The sequence below is a fragment of the Paramormyrops kingsleyae genome, chromosome 4, assembly GCF_048594095.1.
Source record: "Paramormyrops kingsleyae isolate MSU_618 chromosome 4, PKINGS_0.4, whole genome shotgun sequence".
Taxonomy (NCBI): Eukaryota; Metazoa; Chordata; class Actinopteri; order Osteoglossiformes; family Mormyridae; genus Paramormyrops; species Paramormyrops kingsleyae.
In genome coordinates this window covers 37,182,903-37,198,463 of record NC_132800.1, presented here as the reverse complement: position 1 = coordinate 37,198,463, position 15,561 = coordinate 37,182,903, and the positions used below count along the sequence as shown (strand labels likewise).

General features: G+C 49.1%; 2 protein-coding genes across 2 annotated transcripts; both read right to left on the bottom strand.

The window, feature by feature from the left end:
- Positions 1-398: 398 nt before the first annotated feature.
- On the bottom strand, positions 399-6,595 carry LOC111846205 (V-type proton ATPase subunit d 1-like). The gene is made up of 8 exons (XM_023816192.2): positions 5,356-6,595; positions 4,398-4,569; positions 3,681-3,859; positions 2,781-2,860; positions 2,176-2,253; positions 1,766-1,942; positions 1,165-1,242; positions 399-1,029 (listed from the first exon to the last, which is right to left on the bottom strand). Exons 1-8 carry the CDS (start codon positions 5,483-5,485, stop codon positions 868-870), a joined length of 1,056 nt encoding a protein of 351 aa, XP_023671960.1. The 5' UTR covers positions 5,486-6,595; the 3' UTR covers positions 399-867.
- Positions 6,596-6,830: 235 nt separating this feature from the next.
- Positions 6,831-15,314, bottom strand: LOC111846224 (sorting nexin-16). The gene is made up of 8 exons (XM_023816239.2): positions 15,205-15,314; positions 14,276-14,629; positions 13,193-13,279; positions 11,909-12,057; positions 10,924-10,993; positions 10,401-10,537; positions 9,289-9,423; positions 6,831-9,001 (listed from the first exon to the last, which is right to left on the bottom strand). The coding sequence occupies exons 2-8, from the start codon at positions 14,579-14,581 to the stop codon at positions 8,884-8,886; spliced, it is 1,002 nt and encodes a 333-aa protein (XP_023672007.2). The 5' UTR covers positions 14,582-14,629; positions 15,205-15,314; the 3' UTR covers positions 6,831-8,883.
- Between the last annotated feature and the right edge of the window lie 247 nt (positions 15,315-15,561).

The following is a 15,561-nucleotide window of genomic DNA, read 5'->3' as shown; positions in this document are numbered from 1 at the left end:
GGGGGTGAAATAGTCCGGATTGCGGGTTGTTTTGAGCGCCTTTTACCTTCAGAACATTTCTAAAGCACATGAGTTGAAGTTCAAGTTTAATTATTTAATGTTACCCGATTTCTTTCTTAGTCTTTGGGTGATGTCTTCTGCAAAATAACTTATATTATTCGTTGAAGCCGTTAGTTCCACCAAGCACAGCAATCCTACAGAAAATCCTGTCTTCAGGCTCCTTCTTAACTTGCAAAACTGTATAAATGGATTTATACCTCACAATAAATATGTATTTTTTATTTATTGCTACATATTATTATTTATTACTAAAAGCCGGACGGTTCAGTAAATAACTGAACTTTTAGTTTTGTGTTGGCGTATGTGTTTTTGAGGTGGAACTGAGTTTGCCAGTAATATTTAGAACAAGGTTTTTCAGCAATGATTACAGCTATTTCCAAAAATCAGACCTCAGTCTAATAGAATGTGGTTGACATCACATTGTATTAGACTGCTTAATTGTATGAATTTTCTGAAAATTATAGACATACTTTGATTATAATAGAATCATACATATAATCATGGGGGGGGGCATTTTTATATAATATAAAATTCAGCAACTGCTGTGGTGTCAAAATAAAACGTGAAGGACTAATCTAATTTCTTTTTGACAAATACTGATAAATGTTTTGGTCATGAAAGTGTCCCTTGAATGCTCTCATTAACATTCTCAGAATAACTGAACTGATTCCATTCAGATTACCATCAGGAGAATCCGCTTCGAACAAAAACACCCTTGACTGTCCTCATGCCGCTCTCTGATTGAACAAAGAACTCATCTGATGTTGTTTTTGTTTTGCACTGTAGCCACCCCCCCCCCCCCCCCCCCTAGAAAATGGGGATGTAATTCTCTATCTTGGATCGGTGCCGCTGTGCGATGCACTCCGCGATCCACATGATGTTCCTGCTCTCCTGCTCTTTCAGTTTCACGTAGGCGTAGAAGACCCCAAAGTGGAACTGGTCCAGGAAAGCCAGAGTGTTAAGTTTCACCTGGAAGATCAAGAAAGCAACTTGTGTCTTTCAGATTATCCTGCAGCTCGTGATCAAGAGTCTGACCCCTACAGTAAGTTACAGTCACGCTCCATCAAAACATGCCACATAAATCCATAAATGCAACAAACTGACCTCGTGTTCAAAGAATCTGTCCTCCAGTGTTTTGTCGCCAGATCCCTGCATTGACCCTTCAAAGATCAGCTTGTATTCCTAATGGAAAAAGAGAGCATTGAAAGACAGTATATTCACTGCATGAATTTGATCCTCTCTGTTCCCAGCCAGCGTAGGTATGTCCTCTGGGCGGACTCGAAAGAAGATGCTGTTTCCCCAAAAATGTACTTTTCGAAAAGTTAGTTTTTGTGTCCTATTGTAATGGGGTCCCCCGTATTTCCTTTCTCTGCAGAGCTGCCAAACTAACAGCGTAAATAAATTAAAGGGACGTTCCACGTGACTGAAGCAAGTACAAGCTGCATACCTACACAGCTTTAGTGCTGGAGTATCCGAAAGCTATATGCTCAGTTCAGTAATTAACCTTCCCTTTAAGGCTTTGGCGTACATGGCTGCTCAGGGCCGCAGTCTCCTTGCAGCTAACCGCTAACGGCCCACCACAAACGAGTGTTTATCAGGCCGATCTGCTCATGACAGCTGCAGTTTGCTAGGCCGTCGTCCCTCAGGCCGTCGCATACTGTTTCCCTCCCCCGCAGTGCCCTCCGCGGTGGCCGGAGAGACTCACGGCGTAACAATCCGCCACCGCTTTGACCTGCTCGTTGTCCTCAGCTTCAGCCAGCAGGTGGAGCCCCTCCGGGTGCAGCCTGCCACAGCTGGGAAACAGCTGGCTCCTCTGGTCCCGAGTCAGGTCCGTGCCGAAGGAATTCACGGTGATGATGAAGGCACGGCGGTCGGCTTCAAACTGCCATACACACACACACACACACGGGTCTTTGTATCACTGTCTTTGTCAGGATACGGTCTGAGGACAGAAACTTCTGGAAAAATTGACTTGGTGGGGATGAGCTTACTGAGTTATGTTAGATTTTGGGGGCTGAGAATCAAAATAAAGGCAGAAAAATAAACAGTGACAAATCGAAGCAAAAAAAAACATAAAGAGAGGACATCTGACAACAAAAAAGCCTGCAATCTCACCTCCAGGATGGGGCACATGATCTCCTCTGTAGATCCACCTTCTTCTTTGCAAAACTTGTGAAAGGATTCTATATAAGCCTAAAAGCATTTTATTTAGGGGTGAAAACCCTGTTATGCAAAACACCATCTGAATATATATAATTTAGTAAGGAATCAGTATAGCCAGGATTGGTGGCAGCATCCCACAAGCAGTTTTAAATGCCGTAAATATGCGAGACACGTGCTTTTATTCAATGCAAATTTTTTCAAATAATTAATTACACTAATGAAAATTCACTGGAATGTGAAATACAGCTCGTGCTCTCCTGCATGACCAGTGCTGTGGTTCGTGACCCAGGACGCCAACTCCACCTTCGACTTCATGGTGAAAACGTGTGTGTGTGAACTTTAAGCCAGGGAGCTTGGGGGGGGGGGTGTTGTGGGGCAGAGGTCAGAGGTCATTCTACTAATTCTACAAATTCTTTTTGAATCCCTGAACATTTCAGGATATAAGTGAATACAGTATGCATCTCAGGTGTAATGGTGATGGTTTAAACTGCGGAACCTCAAAATCAAACCCTGATGAAATGATTCCATCCAGCTCTGGTTTTGTTCCGGTTCCATACCTTGTACAATTTGTTCCTCAAGATCTCAGCATTCATTTCATCCAGGTCCATTTCAGACAGTGAGTCCTGGAAAAACTCAGCTGGTATTGGGGGAAAAACATAGAATACAGACTTGATCTTACCCAAGATCTCGTGCAAAAACCTCCTGAAACTGCACATAGCAGCTACAGTACTTAGACTTCTAGCCGCAATGCTGCAGAACATTAATCAGCAGGCTTTTTGGAAGTTCAGTTTCCCCAGCGGTGTTAGGACACCCCGTGGAACCGAAGGCTGTACAACATGCCAGTAGTAATGTCCACTGTTTCATACAAGCATCAAAGAATTCCAACCAACCTCTTCATTAATCAGATTTGTTTTGAGCCGAGGATGTATTTTTGTGAACAGATTATAAAATGTGTTACTTTAACCTCAGGTGATAGCACAGATTAATACTAATCAAAGTAACTTAATCAGGATTAAATTAAGACACACATTCATTTACCTACTTTTATGAGACTATGCACTTTTTAAACCCCACTTTTTATCCCCAAAACACCCATCTAATTTATCATGCAATTTATTTAAGGGACTAACTGTTATCATACAAAAAAAATAAATAGGAATCGAGGGACATTAAGGCAGTTATAATTAGAGCTGGGATTCAATCAACACCCCAGTTATGATGGGGTTTTTGGTTATTTATACAAACATATGTGTTATTAGAGTAGCCCAGGGGACTGCTGCACGACTGACTGTCCTATTCCTTGATGTTCAACTGTAGGGTATAATTGAGGGGATCTTGAACCGCTAACCTTCTGGTTCGAGGTCTGTAACCTTAAGCAGCATGCTATATACTCTGCTAACGAGACCAGCTTGGGCCAAACATCCCAGAGGGAGCAGAAAGCAGAAGCTGAGTGTTACCCAGGGGTGTATCCACCAGGATGGCACTGTACAGCTCCACAGGGCTCTGGGCAATGCCTACCGCCCCCATCTGGTCGAACCTGCCCAGGGGGTGGCACCGTGGCAACAGCTCGGACACAGGTCGCTGCCGCAAGGTCCCGGTGAGAAGCAGGATCACGTTGTCGATCATGTAGCTGTAGCTGAAAGGGTGGTGGGTAAGGGAGGGGGGGCTGTGTCATTTATGATAGGAGAGCTTTTTTTTTGGGGTGGGAGGGCTGATGCCATAACTCCCATCAGCAGGAATTCACGTGAAATTCACATCACGCCGTAACGCTTGCGGGTGAACCGCTTCCATAAATGACTGAAGGACACGCTTGGCCGTGCACTCGTAAATATGTCTGACCGGTGGCACTGAGTTACAGCAGCACGGACGCGTGGGGGTCTCGGGGTGATGCTGGAAGGAAAACAGGGCCGTGTGGCGGTTGGGGGGGGGCTGGAATAGGAATAGAGATAGGGGGACAAAGAGAGGAGAGGAAACAAAAGGGAACAGGGAAGGGACAGGAAGGCAGAGGGGGGTGTTTACTGGGGGGTGTCTGCTAAGAGCATCCGTAAATCCAGGTGGTGGTCATGTGATCGCCCTGTCCCAGCACAGCCCCCTCCTTAGGGACTCGTACCTACTCTGTATTCATATGATGTGGTACCAGTGTTAGTGACGTGCCCATTCCCCCCCTCCCTCACGTGATGTAGTCCAGGAAGGTGGAGAGCGGCCGCACGGCGTGGCAGCGCAGGTAGCTGAACTCCGCCTGCAGCTTCTCCTTCATCCGGTCGTCGATCAGCGACACCGTCAGATCCTCGCTCTCGCCGGCCAGAAACTTCCCGTAGTCTGTGGTCTGGAGGTGCACCTTCAGATCTGGATATACGTAATTACATGAAATATGAAGGGAAAATCGACTGATCACTAAAAATGATTTATTTTTTTTTTTAGCAAAAACTTAAATTATTTTCAAATGTAAACACAGTGGGGAGTAACATTTATCTATAAACACTTCTTCAGTTGTAAGGTGAGCTTCATGCACGATGCTCCCTTATAACAACAAAATATCGTGAACAGCCTTTCGTTATCTATACCGGCAGTTCCTTGCTGGCCGTGTTCGAGGATCCGACTGACTGACTCATCTGTCACAGGTTCTGCTTCCCTCTTCTTTTTTGAGAAAAGCGCCTGGACAGAATCTGCCACGTCACCATTTTTTTTTTCTGGTCAAAGTACAGTGCTTCTAGGCAGATGTGGGAAGTTCAGGCCCAGAAAGTACAAATTTTGAAACAAGGTTTTGTTTCAACCAACCAGCTAAGTACTTACTCTGCGACTGTGACCCTTTATAATCACCTGGTTGGTTGAAACAAAATCCTGGTCTGGGTTTGTACTTTCTTAACACAAACTTTCCACCGCTGCTTCTAGGACGGCTTAACCGAAACTTTCCACCTCTGCCTCTAGGACAGATTAACCGAAACTTTCCACCTCTGCCTCTAGGACGGCTTGCATTTGGCTCCCCCCATGGGGTACAATCAGACCCCAGGGATCGGAGCGGGGGGGCCAACGGAGCGGATAAACAGCCTGTCAGAGAGCAGGACCCTGGCAGGGCTGAATGGGCGGCGAGATGCTGCCCCGAGGGATGCGATGTCGGCGCTTTTCTCTTACCCTCCAGAGTCTCGCACTGTGCCAGGCTGGCGTAGTCTTCCCGCTTCAGGATGCCCGCTCGGAAGCCGCGAACCAGCCCCTCCAGGTAGCCGTGCTGGGCGTTGAAGCTGAGCTCCGGACACACAGACATCCTGCCCGCGGTCCCTAGCTGCCTTCTGCCCCACACCCGACCTCCCCGCCTTTAAATGAAGGGATGTCCCCCTCTCTGGAATCAGCTGACATCCGCCTGCACTCTTCCGCTTTGGTCCTCAGAATTTCCATTGTCACTAATGACTCGCGATGTATGACACACTCTTCCCAGTGATCTCCCCTGTCTTATGAGCAGTGCTGCATTTAGGACCGCTTTTGCAGCTATTTGCGTTGTCCCATTCTATTGCTTCATTTTTATCTGTTTCTCTAGTAGAAATGGCACAGTAGGCCAGCCGTCCTGAATTAGAGGCTTGATAGGAGCCGATGTCCCATCAAAGGTGTTTGCCCTGTTCCTCCCAAGGGCGTTTGCTGAACATGGGGACTGAAATATGGTGTGAATCTATAAGGCATTGTGCTTCCTGGGGTAGGCCCCAGGCTCATTGTCAAAGTTGATATGAAAGATGAATGAATGGATGTATTAGAATTCACTGCCAATAGAGGGAGACGTCACGCTAGTATCTGTCAACCATCACTTCCTAACTGGATGAAATTAAACTGAAATGAGCCATTTTCCATTTTCGCTACAAATCAGAAGCGCAGAGTCTGCTTTCTCCCAGTCTGACAGATGAGAGACACCACATACTGTGTAATGTTTCTTTTCTATGTGTAAACAGTCTGCTCGACACGTACTGAGATTTGCGTACAAAGACGTCCCAAACCTTCTGACATAATCAAGCCCGACAAAAAGCAGTACGTTTCATAACGTGTTAGCAGTATGGAGTCGAGATGCACTTCTGCTGAACGTCACATTGTACAAACGTCTCCGCCAGATAAAGGTAAATGAAACGCAAGTTGAGAGACCTGATGCTTCATTAAAGTATTTCAACCTACTGGATTGATCGCTTACCATCCCTCTTGCGGGACCAAGTCTGGCGTTCAAGAAATCCTGAGAGCTTCCTTCTAATGATCAGCAGGATCTCCCAGGCCTGGCCAAACTTGGCAGCATGAGATCACCCATCAACTGGTCCAGGGGCTGCGTGTTTAATTGGATCCTGCCTCCGGATGTTGTCTGTCCAAGCTGCCTGAGGAGCCGAGAGAAGCTTCCTTAAATAGTCCCTTGTTTTGGTTTAAAATATTATTTGCGCTCTGTGTGTTAAAGATTAAGTTTCTGCTGAGCAGGTGGACAGATCACTACGCATAGCGCCACCTAGGGGAAGACATGCTACAACACGTGTTTGCTCCTGCTCTAGTCGCGGCCAGTGAGGCTTTATTGTTTTACCAACTCATCTGAACGAATATCACATTTTGTCCATGTTAAATTGGGAAAAAAAACACCCCAAACAACATTTTCCGATTGTGTTCATTTAATTTATTACACAGAGACATGCCCATTGATCGTCTATCCTGAGGAAGTTAAAATAAAACAGCGTGATAGTACACCGTGTTCCCCAAACTTCACACCCACACACGGTCTCACCGTATCATTCCTAAGCTAACCTTGAGGCGTGTTCAGGCGACAGCATGACGCACTGAGACTCCGCTCAGACGGAGACCGCCAGGCTGTCGCAGCGCCCCCAACTGTCAGACAAGGCACACTGACTTCTGTGGGCCCCTTTTCATGCGTGGCGGAAAACATAAGGATGACGAAGTTCAACCAGAAGGGGGCGTTTGGGAAAACGAGCTCGAAGGCACTATGATGCATAAGAAGTTGTTTAAAAATAAATCAGCAGCTCCACATTGGAGTCGCGGTATTAAAACACAAATCTCACATATTTTCCTCCTTCCAATGAATTCAACACAACAGACCTCAGCTATGCATTTTGTGGAAATATCTCCAGATTTGGCTCATACAGTCACTCATACAGTCAGATTTTAGGAGGACAAACTACAGCTTAGCTACTATCAGAAAGCCAACTCAAAAAAAAAACAGGGCAAGAAGCAGGGAGGGGGGCCAAAGGATCACCGGAAAAAGGTCACGGCCAAACCAGGAAAAATAAATCAGGCACAGAGGTGGCGATACATAAACGGACGAGACAGTTAAGGCACTTCATTAAAGAGCCACCTCATTTTGCAGGTCGAGATTGTGAGAAGCGGGACACAGAGTGAATGTATGCCACAAAGGCTACCGGAGAGCCTGGACGCAGCCGTCTGACCTGAGCGGGAGTAACAGAGCTCAGCGAGCTCACAGGCAGCAGCTGATGGGCATGTACTGTGAGGGAAGTCCTACACCCAGGAAGGCGTTTCACCCAAGAATGAGCCACAGCTCGGAGTGTTTTAAAATGGAAAAGAAACTTTCAGTTATGAGTAACGATTGTGGATTGTAAAACCCAAAGCAGATTGTGAAACCTCCAGGATATGGAACTCAAGGGCACCACAAGCAAAGTCACGCGATGCAAAGGAGGGTCGACCGGAGGTTGTACGCTAAGAAGGGGACTCAGAGAGCCCCGTAGTGTGTTTAAGGGGTCACCTTCATTGATGTGTCACCTCGATAAGTAGGAAAACATTCAATGTCCCAAAAAGTAAACATCCCACAAAATAAATCCTTTAAAAAAAATGATATTCCAGAGTAAACCTACTACTCAACTGATGACACAAAGTGCTGTGCACTGGCTTGGCTGTGATTTAAACTCGAGACGGAAAGATGATTGGTAGCAGTTCCTTCCTAAGCTGGTCAGTGGCAGTGTGCCACTGTACCAAGGCACCGCCTAGTGGTACCACTGGGAAATGCATGCACCGGGCCTCCCGTCAGCCTTTTTTTTAGCGCACTGTTTATAAAGTGAGAGCAGCCATATTTAACGTAAAACATCCACGGAGGGTAACGTACACCGAGGTTCTGTGTAGTGCCGGCGAGAAAATGGAGCCCTGTGTCCCTGTAACAGCAGCATGAGAGCAGCTCCGAGGAAGACAGTCCCCAGAACGAGAAAGTGATACGGCTTCAACGCCAGGCCCAGCTTCCGCTGCCCCACATGGGGGAAACAGCCCAGTTTAATGGAGGTAATGTCTCTCCCACTGCGGCTTTTCAGACAAGCAGAGCGGTTCTTCTGCCTTCCAGTTCGGGTCACAGAGAAGGTTTGGATCCTTAAACATCTCCGCTGGAGAACACAACTGTGAGGGAACGTCCGGCTTCTTCCAGAAGAGCGAGTGATGAAATCCGAACAGACGGGGGACCGTTCCCTGGGACTGTCGAGCAGAGAGAGCAGCCTGCTGAGGAGAACAGCAGGTACGGGGGCGCCATGCCGGGGCCGAGCAGTCGACCTCTTCATCCATGCAATGGGAGGTTCCCCAGAACTAGAACCTCGGAGGAAATCAGAGGATCGCTTCCACAGAATGGGAGAGATAGCAGGAGAGACCATGGCGCAAGGGTGGGAGAGGAGGGCAGGCCACAGGCGGGCGGGGCCGTCAGTGTTCCAGCCGCACCTCCAGCATCGACTCCACCTGCAGGACTGGGGGGGAACTTCCCGGGGGTGGTCCGCACCAGCAGGCTGAATGCTCCTTCCTAGGCAACTGGACCTCACAGCTGCGACAGGGTGAAACGCACACAAGCGGATTCGACTCAAGGCAAAGCGGCTTACGAGCGTTCAGTGGTCCCATTACGGCGCGGGACTCGTCTAACCCTAAGCTTCCTTACCTGCCATTTACACTTGCTATGGAGATGATGGAATATAATCCGCGGCATGACTCACGATTAAGAGCTCAGAATCTCCACAAGGTATTAAAATCGATTTTCTGAAGCTTTCCAAGGACAGCGCGGCACCGGGGGCCAGCACTGGCTCGAACTGTGGGCAGCGGAAGCGAACAGGGTACCTGTTCTCTTGTTCCTCCATGTCCTGGTCGGCCTCGACTGCTGAACACTCCACGTCCACCTCAGCGCTGCTCTCGCTGCCCACGCCTGAGAGTCGGCAGGGGCTGTCCAGGCTGCCGGGGCTCAGGGAGGCTGTGCTGCATATATACATGCACATGCGATCAGCAAGGTAAACAGCTACTCCATTCATTAAGGCACAACAACATACTCGGCGATCACAGCCCTCGAATGCTCCTCAACGCGCACCCCCTACTCTGCTAATATGCAACAGCTACTCCGCCAATGCTAAAGTGTGCCCACTACTCTGCTAAGGCACATCCATCATGGCGCTAACGTATGCCCAATAAACCGCTAAAAAGCACACGATAAGCTACTAACGAGCGTCTGCTACTCCACTAATGTGAGCCTATCATGCTGCTGTGCGCATGCCTGCTACTCCACTAACGCAAAACCTAAGCCGCTAACGCACATCCATGTGTGTCCACTACGCTGCTAACATGCTCCCATCACGGCGCTAACGTGTACCCACTGCGGTGCTAACGTTCACCTATCGTGGCGCTAATGTATATCCACTACGGCGCTAACGTGCGCCCATCACAGCGCTAACGTGCACCCACTACGGCGCTAACGTGCGCCCATCACGGCGCTAACGTGCGCCCATCACGGCGCTAACGTGCGCCCATCACGGCGCTAACGTGCGCCCATCACGGCGCTAACGTGCGCCCATCACGGCGCTAACGTGCACCCATCACGGCGCTAACGTGCGCCCACTACGGCGCTAACGTGTACCCATCACGGCGCTAACGTGCACCCATCACGGCGCTAACGTGTACCCATCACAGCGCTAACGTGTACCCACTACGGCGCTAACGTGTACCCACTACGGCGCTAACGTGCACCCATCACGGCGCTAACGTGCACCCATCACGGCGCTAACGTGCACCCATCACGGCGCTAACGTGCACCCATCACGGCGCTAACATGTGCCCACTACGGCGCTAACGTGTACCCACTACAGCGCTAACGTGCACTGCATGCCCTTCATGCGGCGAACATACACTCATTGCGCTGCTAACACACACACCCATCCCCCTCCTCCCATGTTTGACCTCACCTCATCCGCTTCTCCAAAGCATCTATGTGTACCTGCTTTTCAAGCAGGACCTTCTTGAGGGCCTCAAGCTCCTTCTGCTTCTCCATCAGTTCCTTCTGCAGGCGATAGTTGGTCTCCTCCAGGGTTTCACAGAATGCCTGAGAGTGAGAAGAGGCAGGAGGAATGGCTCTCTTTAACCTACCCTTGGGACCTGGAAGCGGACCAACACCACTGCCAGAGTACAAGCAGATGGAATTCCGATCTCCACAAGTGAGTAAAATTCCACAAGTGATCCATCGTGCCCCAGATTTTTCTGAGGATTAGGGGCATGGAGGCCCAAGCTAAAGGATTCAAAGGCAGAAGACAAATCTATGTCTCCTTCACAACATTCACTGTGCTTAATATGGCTCTGCACCACAACTTTAAACATATTCTGAAACCAAAAAGGCTGCAAGGATGAATACAGGAGCTTTGCCGAGATTTCCACCATGTATTAATGGGAACATGGGAACACTGAACATGGGGCAAAGGGTGGTGGTCTTACCCGACTCTCTTCTAAGCTGTCAAAGGGACCTGGTGGGTCATCCAGGCACAGGAACTCCCGCACAGCCATGCTGGATGGGGAACAGGGGCAGTTAGCACGGACGCTAGCAGTTAGCACGGGCGCTAGCAGTTAGCACGGGCGCTAGCAGTTAGCACGGGCGCTAGCAGTTAGCACGGGCGCTAGCAGTTAGCACAGGAGTCACTGCTGAAAGCCCAGGGGTAGGAAAGCAGGGTCTCAGCACCCAGCCTCCACTCACCAATGTTCACGTTTCAAGCTTGATTTGCCACATACATAATTATACACTGTACATCTGTGTAGTGAAATGTTTTTTCCACCTGCTCCAGGATTGTGCTTGAAAGGCAATACGCAATACAAAGAAAAAGAACAAAATAGTATAAAAAGATAAATTAAAATTTTTTTAAAAACCAGCAAAGAGAGAGCAAGGTTTTCAATAGTTGTAAAAAAATTAAGATGAATTTAGATGGTTTTCGGTGTTACCAGTAGATTGAGGCTCGTAACGTTTTGATGTTCAGGTGCTCACTTGGATGACTCAGCCAGGTCACATGACAGTCACATGACCCTCAGCCACCCCTCCTGCTAACTGAAACGTCCTCTCTCTCAGCTTAGCTGTCCCAGTATCACTTACACGTGACTTCAGACTCCCTGAACCAGGAGACGACGCTCTCGGGGCCAGACCCCGTCGGCCCCCACAGAGAACGCCAGCTGGGATTCTGTGCACTTAGATCATGGCGGTCGGCTTTGCGCCCAAAGAGGTTTAGAAGTTCCCCTGTGTGGATTACAGACCATTCCTACCGCTCTGTGCCAAATGCCCTTTATTCTGCAGCACTCAAATACAGGCCTAAGGTCAGTGATTTTTGCGGGGCCACTCAAAGGCCTGGGAAAGCAGTGGACTTAGGGAAGAAAAGCATTTGGTGGTGCCCCTATTTGAGGTCTTTCACACACACACACACACACACACACGTACCTGTTGGCGATATCTTTGTGAGCCACCAGGTTCTGCAGAAAAGCCTGCAGCCCCAGCTGCCGCTCCTCCAGGAAGCTCGTGTTGTAGTTATCCTTAAACCAGCGCTTAGGCGGCAGGGCCAGGCGAAATCCGGGGAACATCTCCTTCAGCTGAAGGCCAGCACAGACACCCAGAAAGACACAACACACCAGGTACGGCAGTCAGGAAACATCCGGAACAATCTGGAACACGAGCAGTACGAACACTCACTGGCCATGGTCGTGGAAGAGGTCTGCGTCCTCTTTCCATCATCGCTTACACTGTCTGCCATCTAACGACCCGGCAGAAATTAAAATCCTTTCCGTCATGGCAGTGTCAACCATGTTTATCTTTCGAGCTTTTAACTTTTCTGAGGTTTCGTACAAAACCGCCTCTCTGTTCTGTAATGGTCACTTCCACAATTTAGCAGGGAGCAAAGGTGAGCAAGGCGGGGGAGGGAGGGGTTTTTGGAACAAGGCAAACAAATGGAGGACTTTCATCAAACGCACTCAAAATCATGTGCTCTCGTTTATGATCGTTCACGGCCTCAGGTTTCACGTTCTACCTTTTCACGTTCTACCTTAAATGACTCCGAGAACGCGTCCAAGAAAATAAGGATCCAGTACAAAATGCTAAATGTCACCACGTTACATGGACATAGGCTTTTTTATGCCCCATACCGTTTTCATGATTAACTTTCCGTTAATCTGTTAGCTTTCTGTATGATCACATGCAAGCTTTGAAAACAGTGTCTGTAAGAAAGGTTACCTCACTCCCCCAGCCACACCTCAGGGTGTAAATAGTCTCCCTCTCATTTCCCAAATCCAGAAATACCGGTCTAACTATAATACCTACATGCTATTTAGTGGGAAATTGTTTTATACTTTATTACCTGTTTCTATGTTGAGGTCAGTAACCAAACCTTCTGGATACCAGAAAGCATCACTTAAGTATCACTTAAGCAACTATTGTTGAGTAAAAACTCAACTTGTGCTGTCTGGTCCACGGTTGCCACTTAGATGATGATATAACTATAAATATAAATAATGAAAGTAAAACAATAAAAGCTGTGGAAGAACCCCTGTAACATAATTCCACATATGAATAAACGCAGCATTGAAATGTGATTTTAATTGTCCTTCGGAGTTTAAGGGCTCAGTGAAACATCAGTGGGGGCAGGTGCGTTCTGGCCTGGGGTCAGGTTGGACCAGCGGGCATTTTGGTGAGGTGCCATTACAGGCACGTGCCCTCAGAGGGCGAGCTCACCTTCCCGTTAAGCCTTGCAAAGTCAGTGTACCTCCGGAACACCACCCAGCTCTCTTCCGGAGTCTTCCGTACTAGGATCTTGTAGACCTGCGGGACGCAGAGGGAATGGTGGTGAACGACCAGGTTCGAAAGCAGGGGACCTGGCTAACTTCACAAGCAGCAAGTGGAGCTGCACTTTGCAATGAAATACCGTAATTCACCTGATACAGGTGCAGTTCCAGACAGGCGACAGAACCCCCACACATGCCAGTACGAACCAGAACAGACCACAGCACCCCACCAGGTACAACAACCCACCCATACATGATAAAATACAGTTTACCGTTCTTAACCTGTGAAACACGCAGTACAAATACGAATACCGGTTTGTCAAGGTTTGATCATATCCAGTTAAATTCTGATGGGCATTATAAAGGGCACAATAAAGAAAAGACTCAGATTTTTCCATCAGGTAGCTCTCTGGACCGTGTGAGACTATTGAACAACAGGAAGAGGAAGAGGCTCTAAAGCAGGCAGCCCAAGGGAGACGACCATTTTATTCAGAGCCTCGGAGATGGAGCGAACAGCCAATGAGAATAAAGCTGAATGACGCAGGAAACAGGAACAAACGTGGTCCATCTGTGTCCTAAATTCCCCCAGGGAAACTGCGAAACCATCATCCATGACAATATAATACAGGTACTCTGGACATCACTTTATTCTAATTGGGTACTTTTCACATGCCGTATTGTTCCCTGACATTTCTGTCCTGTGAAGTGACACACAATGACAACATCCTCCTTGCCAAGGCTTTATATCTGTGGCATCTTGTCGACAGGATGCCTTTGGCTGTATCTGATAAGCAGCACAACGCAAGCTGCACCAAAACTATGTAACACACCTGTCTAAATCAGCACACAGTCCTGTTAACTCACCCGACCCCCAGGCATAAACTTCCCACCACGGACCACAACACCTGCGCAAACACGTGCCAACCATACCAGCTTACACAGCGCCCCCCCAAAGGGATGCAAGAGCGGCACAAGGGCGGGGCAAAATCTGAGCCCATGGGTAGCGTTGAGAGAAACGGGAATTAAGTCTTACGGTGAATTTTGCGCGTTCCTCCATGACCTCATAGCCTAGCAGGGTTGGGGTGAGGGGCCGCTCCTCCCAGCCAGGCCCCTGAGGGCCCTCTTCCACCTCAAGAGGTGCAGAGCCCTGTATGGATGAGCCCATCCCGTTCGGCTGGGCCTGTGGGGAGGGTCCCGCCTCATCCCCCTGCACTCTGGATGGGGAGTTTGAGCTGGTGGATGTGCTTCCAGATGAGGATGTCCTCCAGACTCGCGAGGGGCTCCTGCCTCGCTGGACTCGCTCCACGGGGACCGGAACCGGAACGAAAGGCGTGGCCATCGTCCCCAAGCAGGACTGCTGAGCGGGTCACCCTGCACGCTGTGCTGACTGCAGAAACAAGTGGGGAACGGTGAGCCTGGTAGTCTTCCCACCTGATACTCACAAAGAGCAGCTCAGATAAACCAGCTAAGAGGCCTCAGCAGGGATTCGCCGCTGTTATTTATACACATGGAAGAGAAGCCGACTCTACCACACCCAGCATGGTCAAGTGGAAGCTGGACTCGGAACCAGCTCTGATTCCTCGATGATGAGTCCCCAACCCCGGGTATGTGCCCTCCCTCTATAAGCCACTCACACCGTTAAATGCCTGCCGGGTCACGGCGCACTGCTGCACGCCACACACGGAGCACCCCGGTATTCCCTAGGCTGACTCCTCCGCGCAGGGCTGATGACCTCTACCCGCTCCACGTTTTCCCATCCGCCAAAATAAGCCACCCCGGTCTCAGCCACGCGTTAAGAGCAGCGGGCTCGCGTCTCCACAGGTCGGTCACTCCCGGCGGAAAAATTGGCATGTCACCCGGCCGCTTCCTCTAATGCGCAGCCGTCGAGCGAAGCCGCCAAACCCGCGGCACCAAGGCCCGCGGCTGCTATTCCTCTCACGTGTCCATGCATTATTTACTCACCTTAGCGCGATTTCGTGAACACCGACTTCAGCTCCGCAGACCGCCGCTTTTCTTCACTTCGTGAACTTCTGCGGAGGTTGCGCTTCGGGCACGCACCCGGCACGCAAACGAGCACGTTGTGACGTCAGCACGCCGGGGCGGGGCGGGGGGTGTGGCCACGCCTCCCCCTCAGAGTGAAAGGAGCAAGAGTCCGTGCGTATTTGTTCGATTTATAACACTATTTTGTTCAACCAAAACTTTACAAAACGTTGACACGACCCTACTTATATTATCTTTCTATATTCTTAGATGCACATATTGTCTATTGTTTAGTAACAGTTCGCAGTTCGGATCCCGTTTAAGAATGTAAACTTCAGA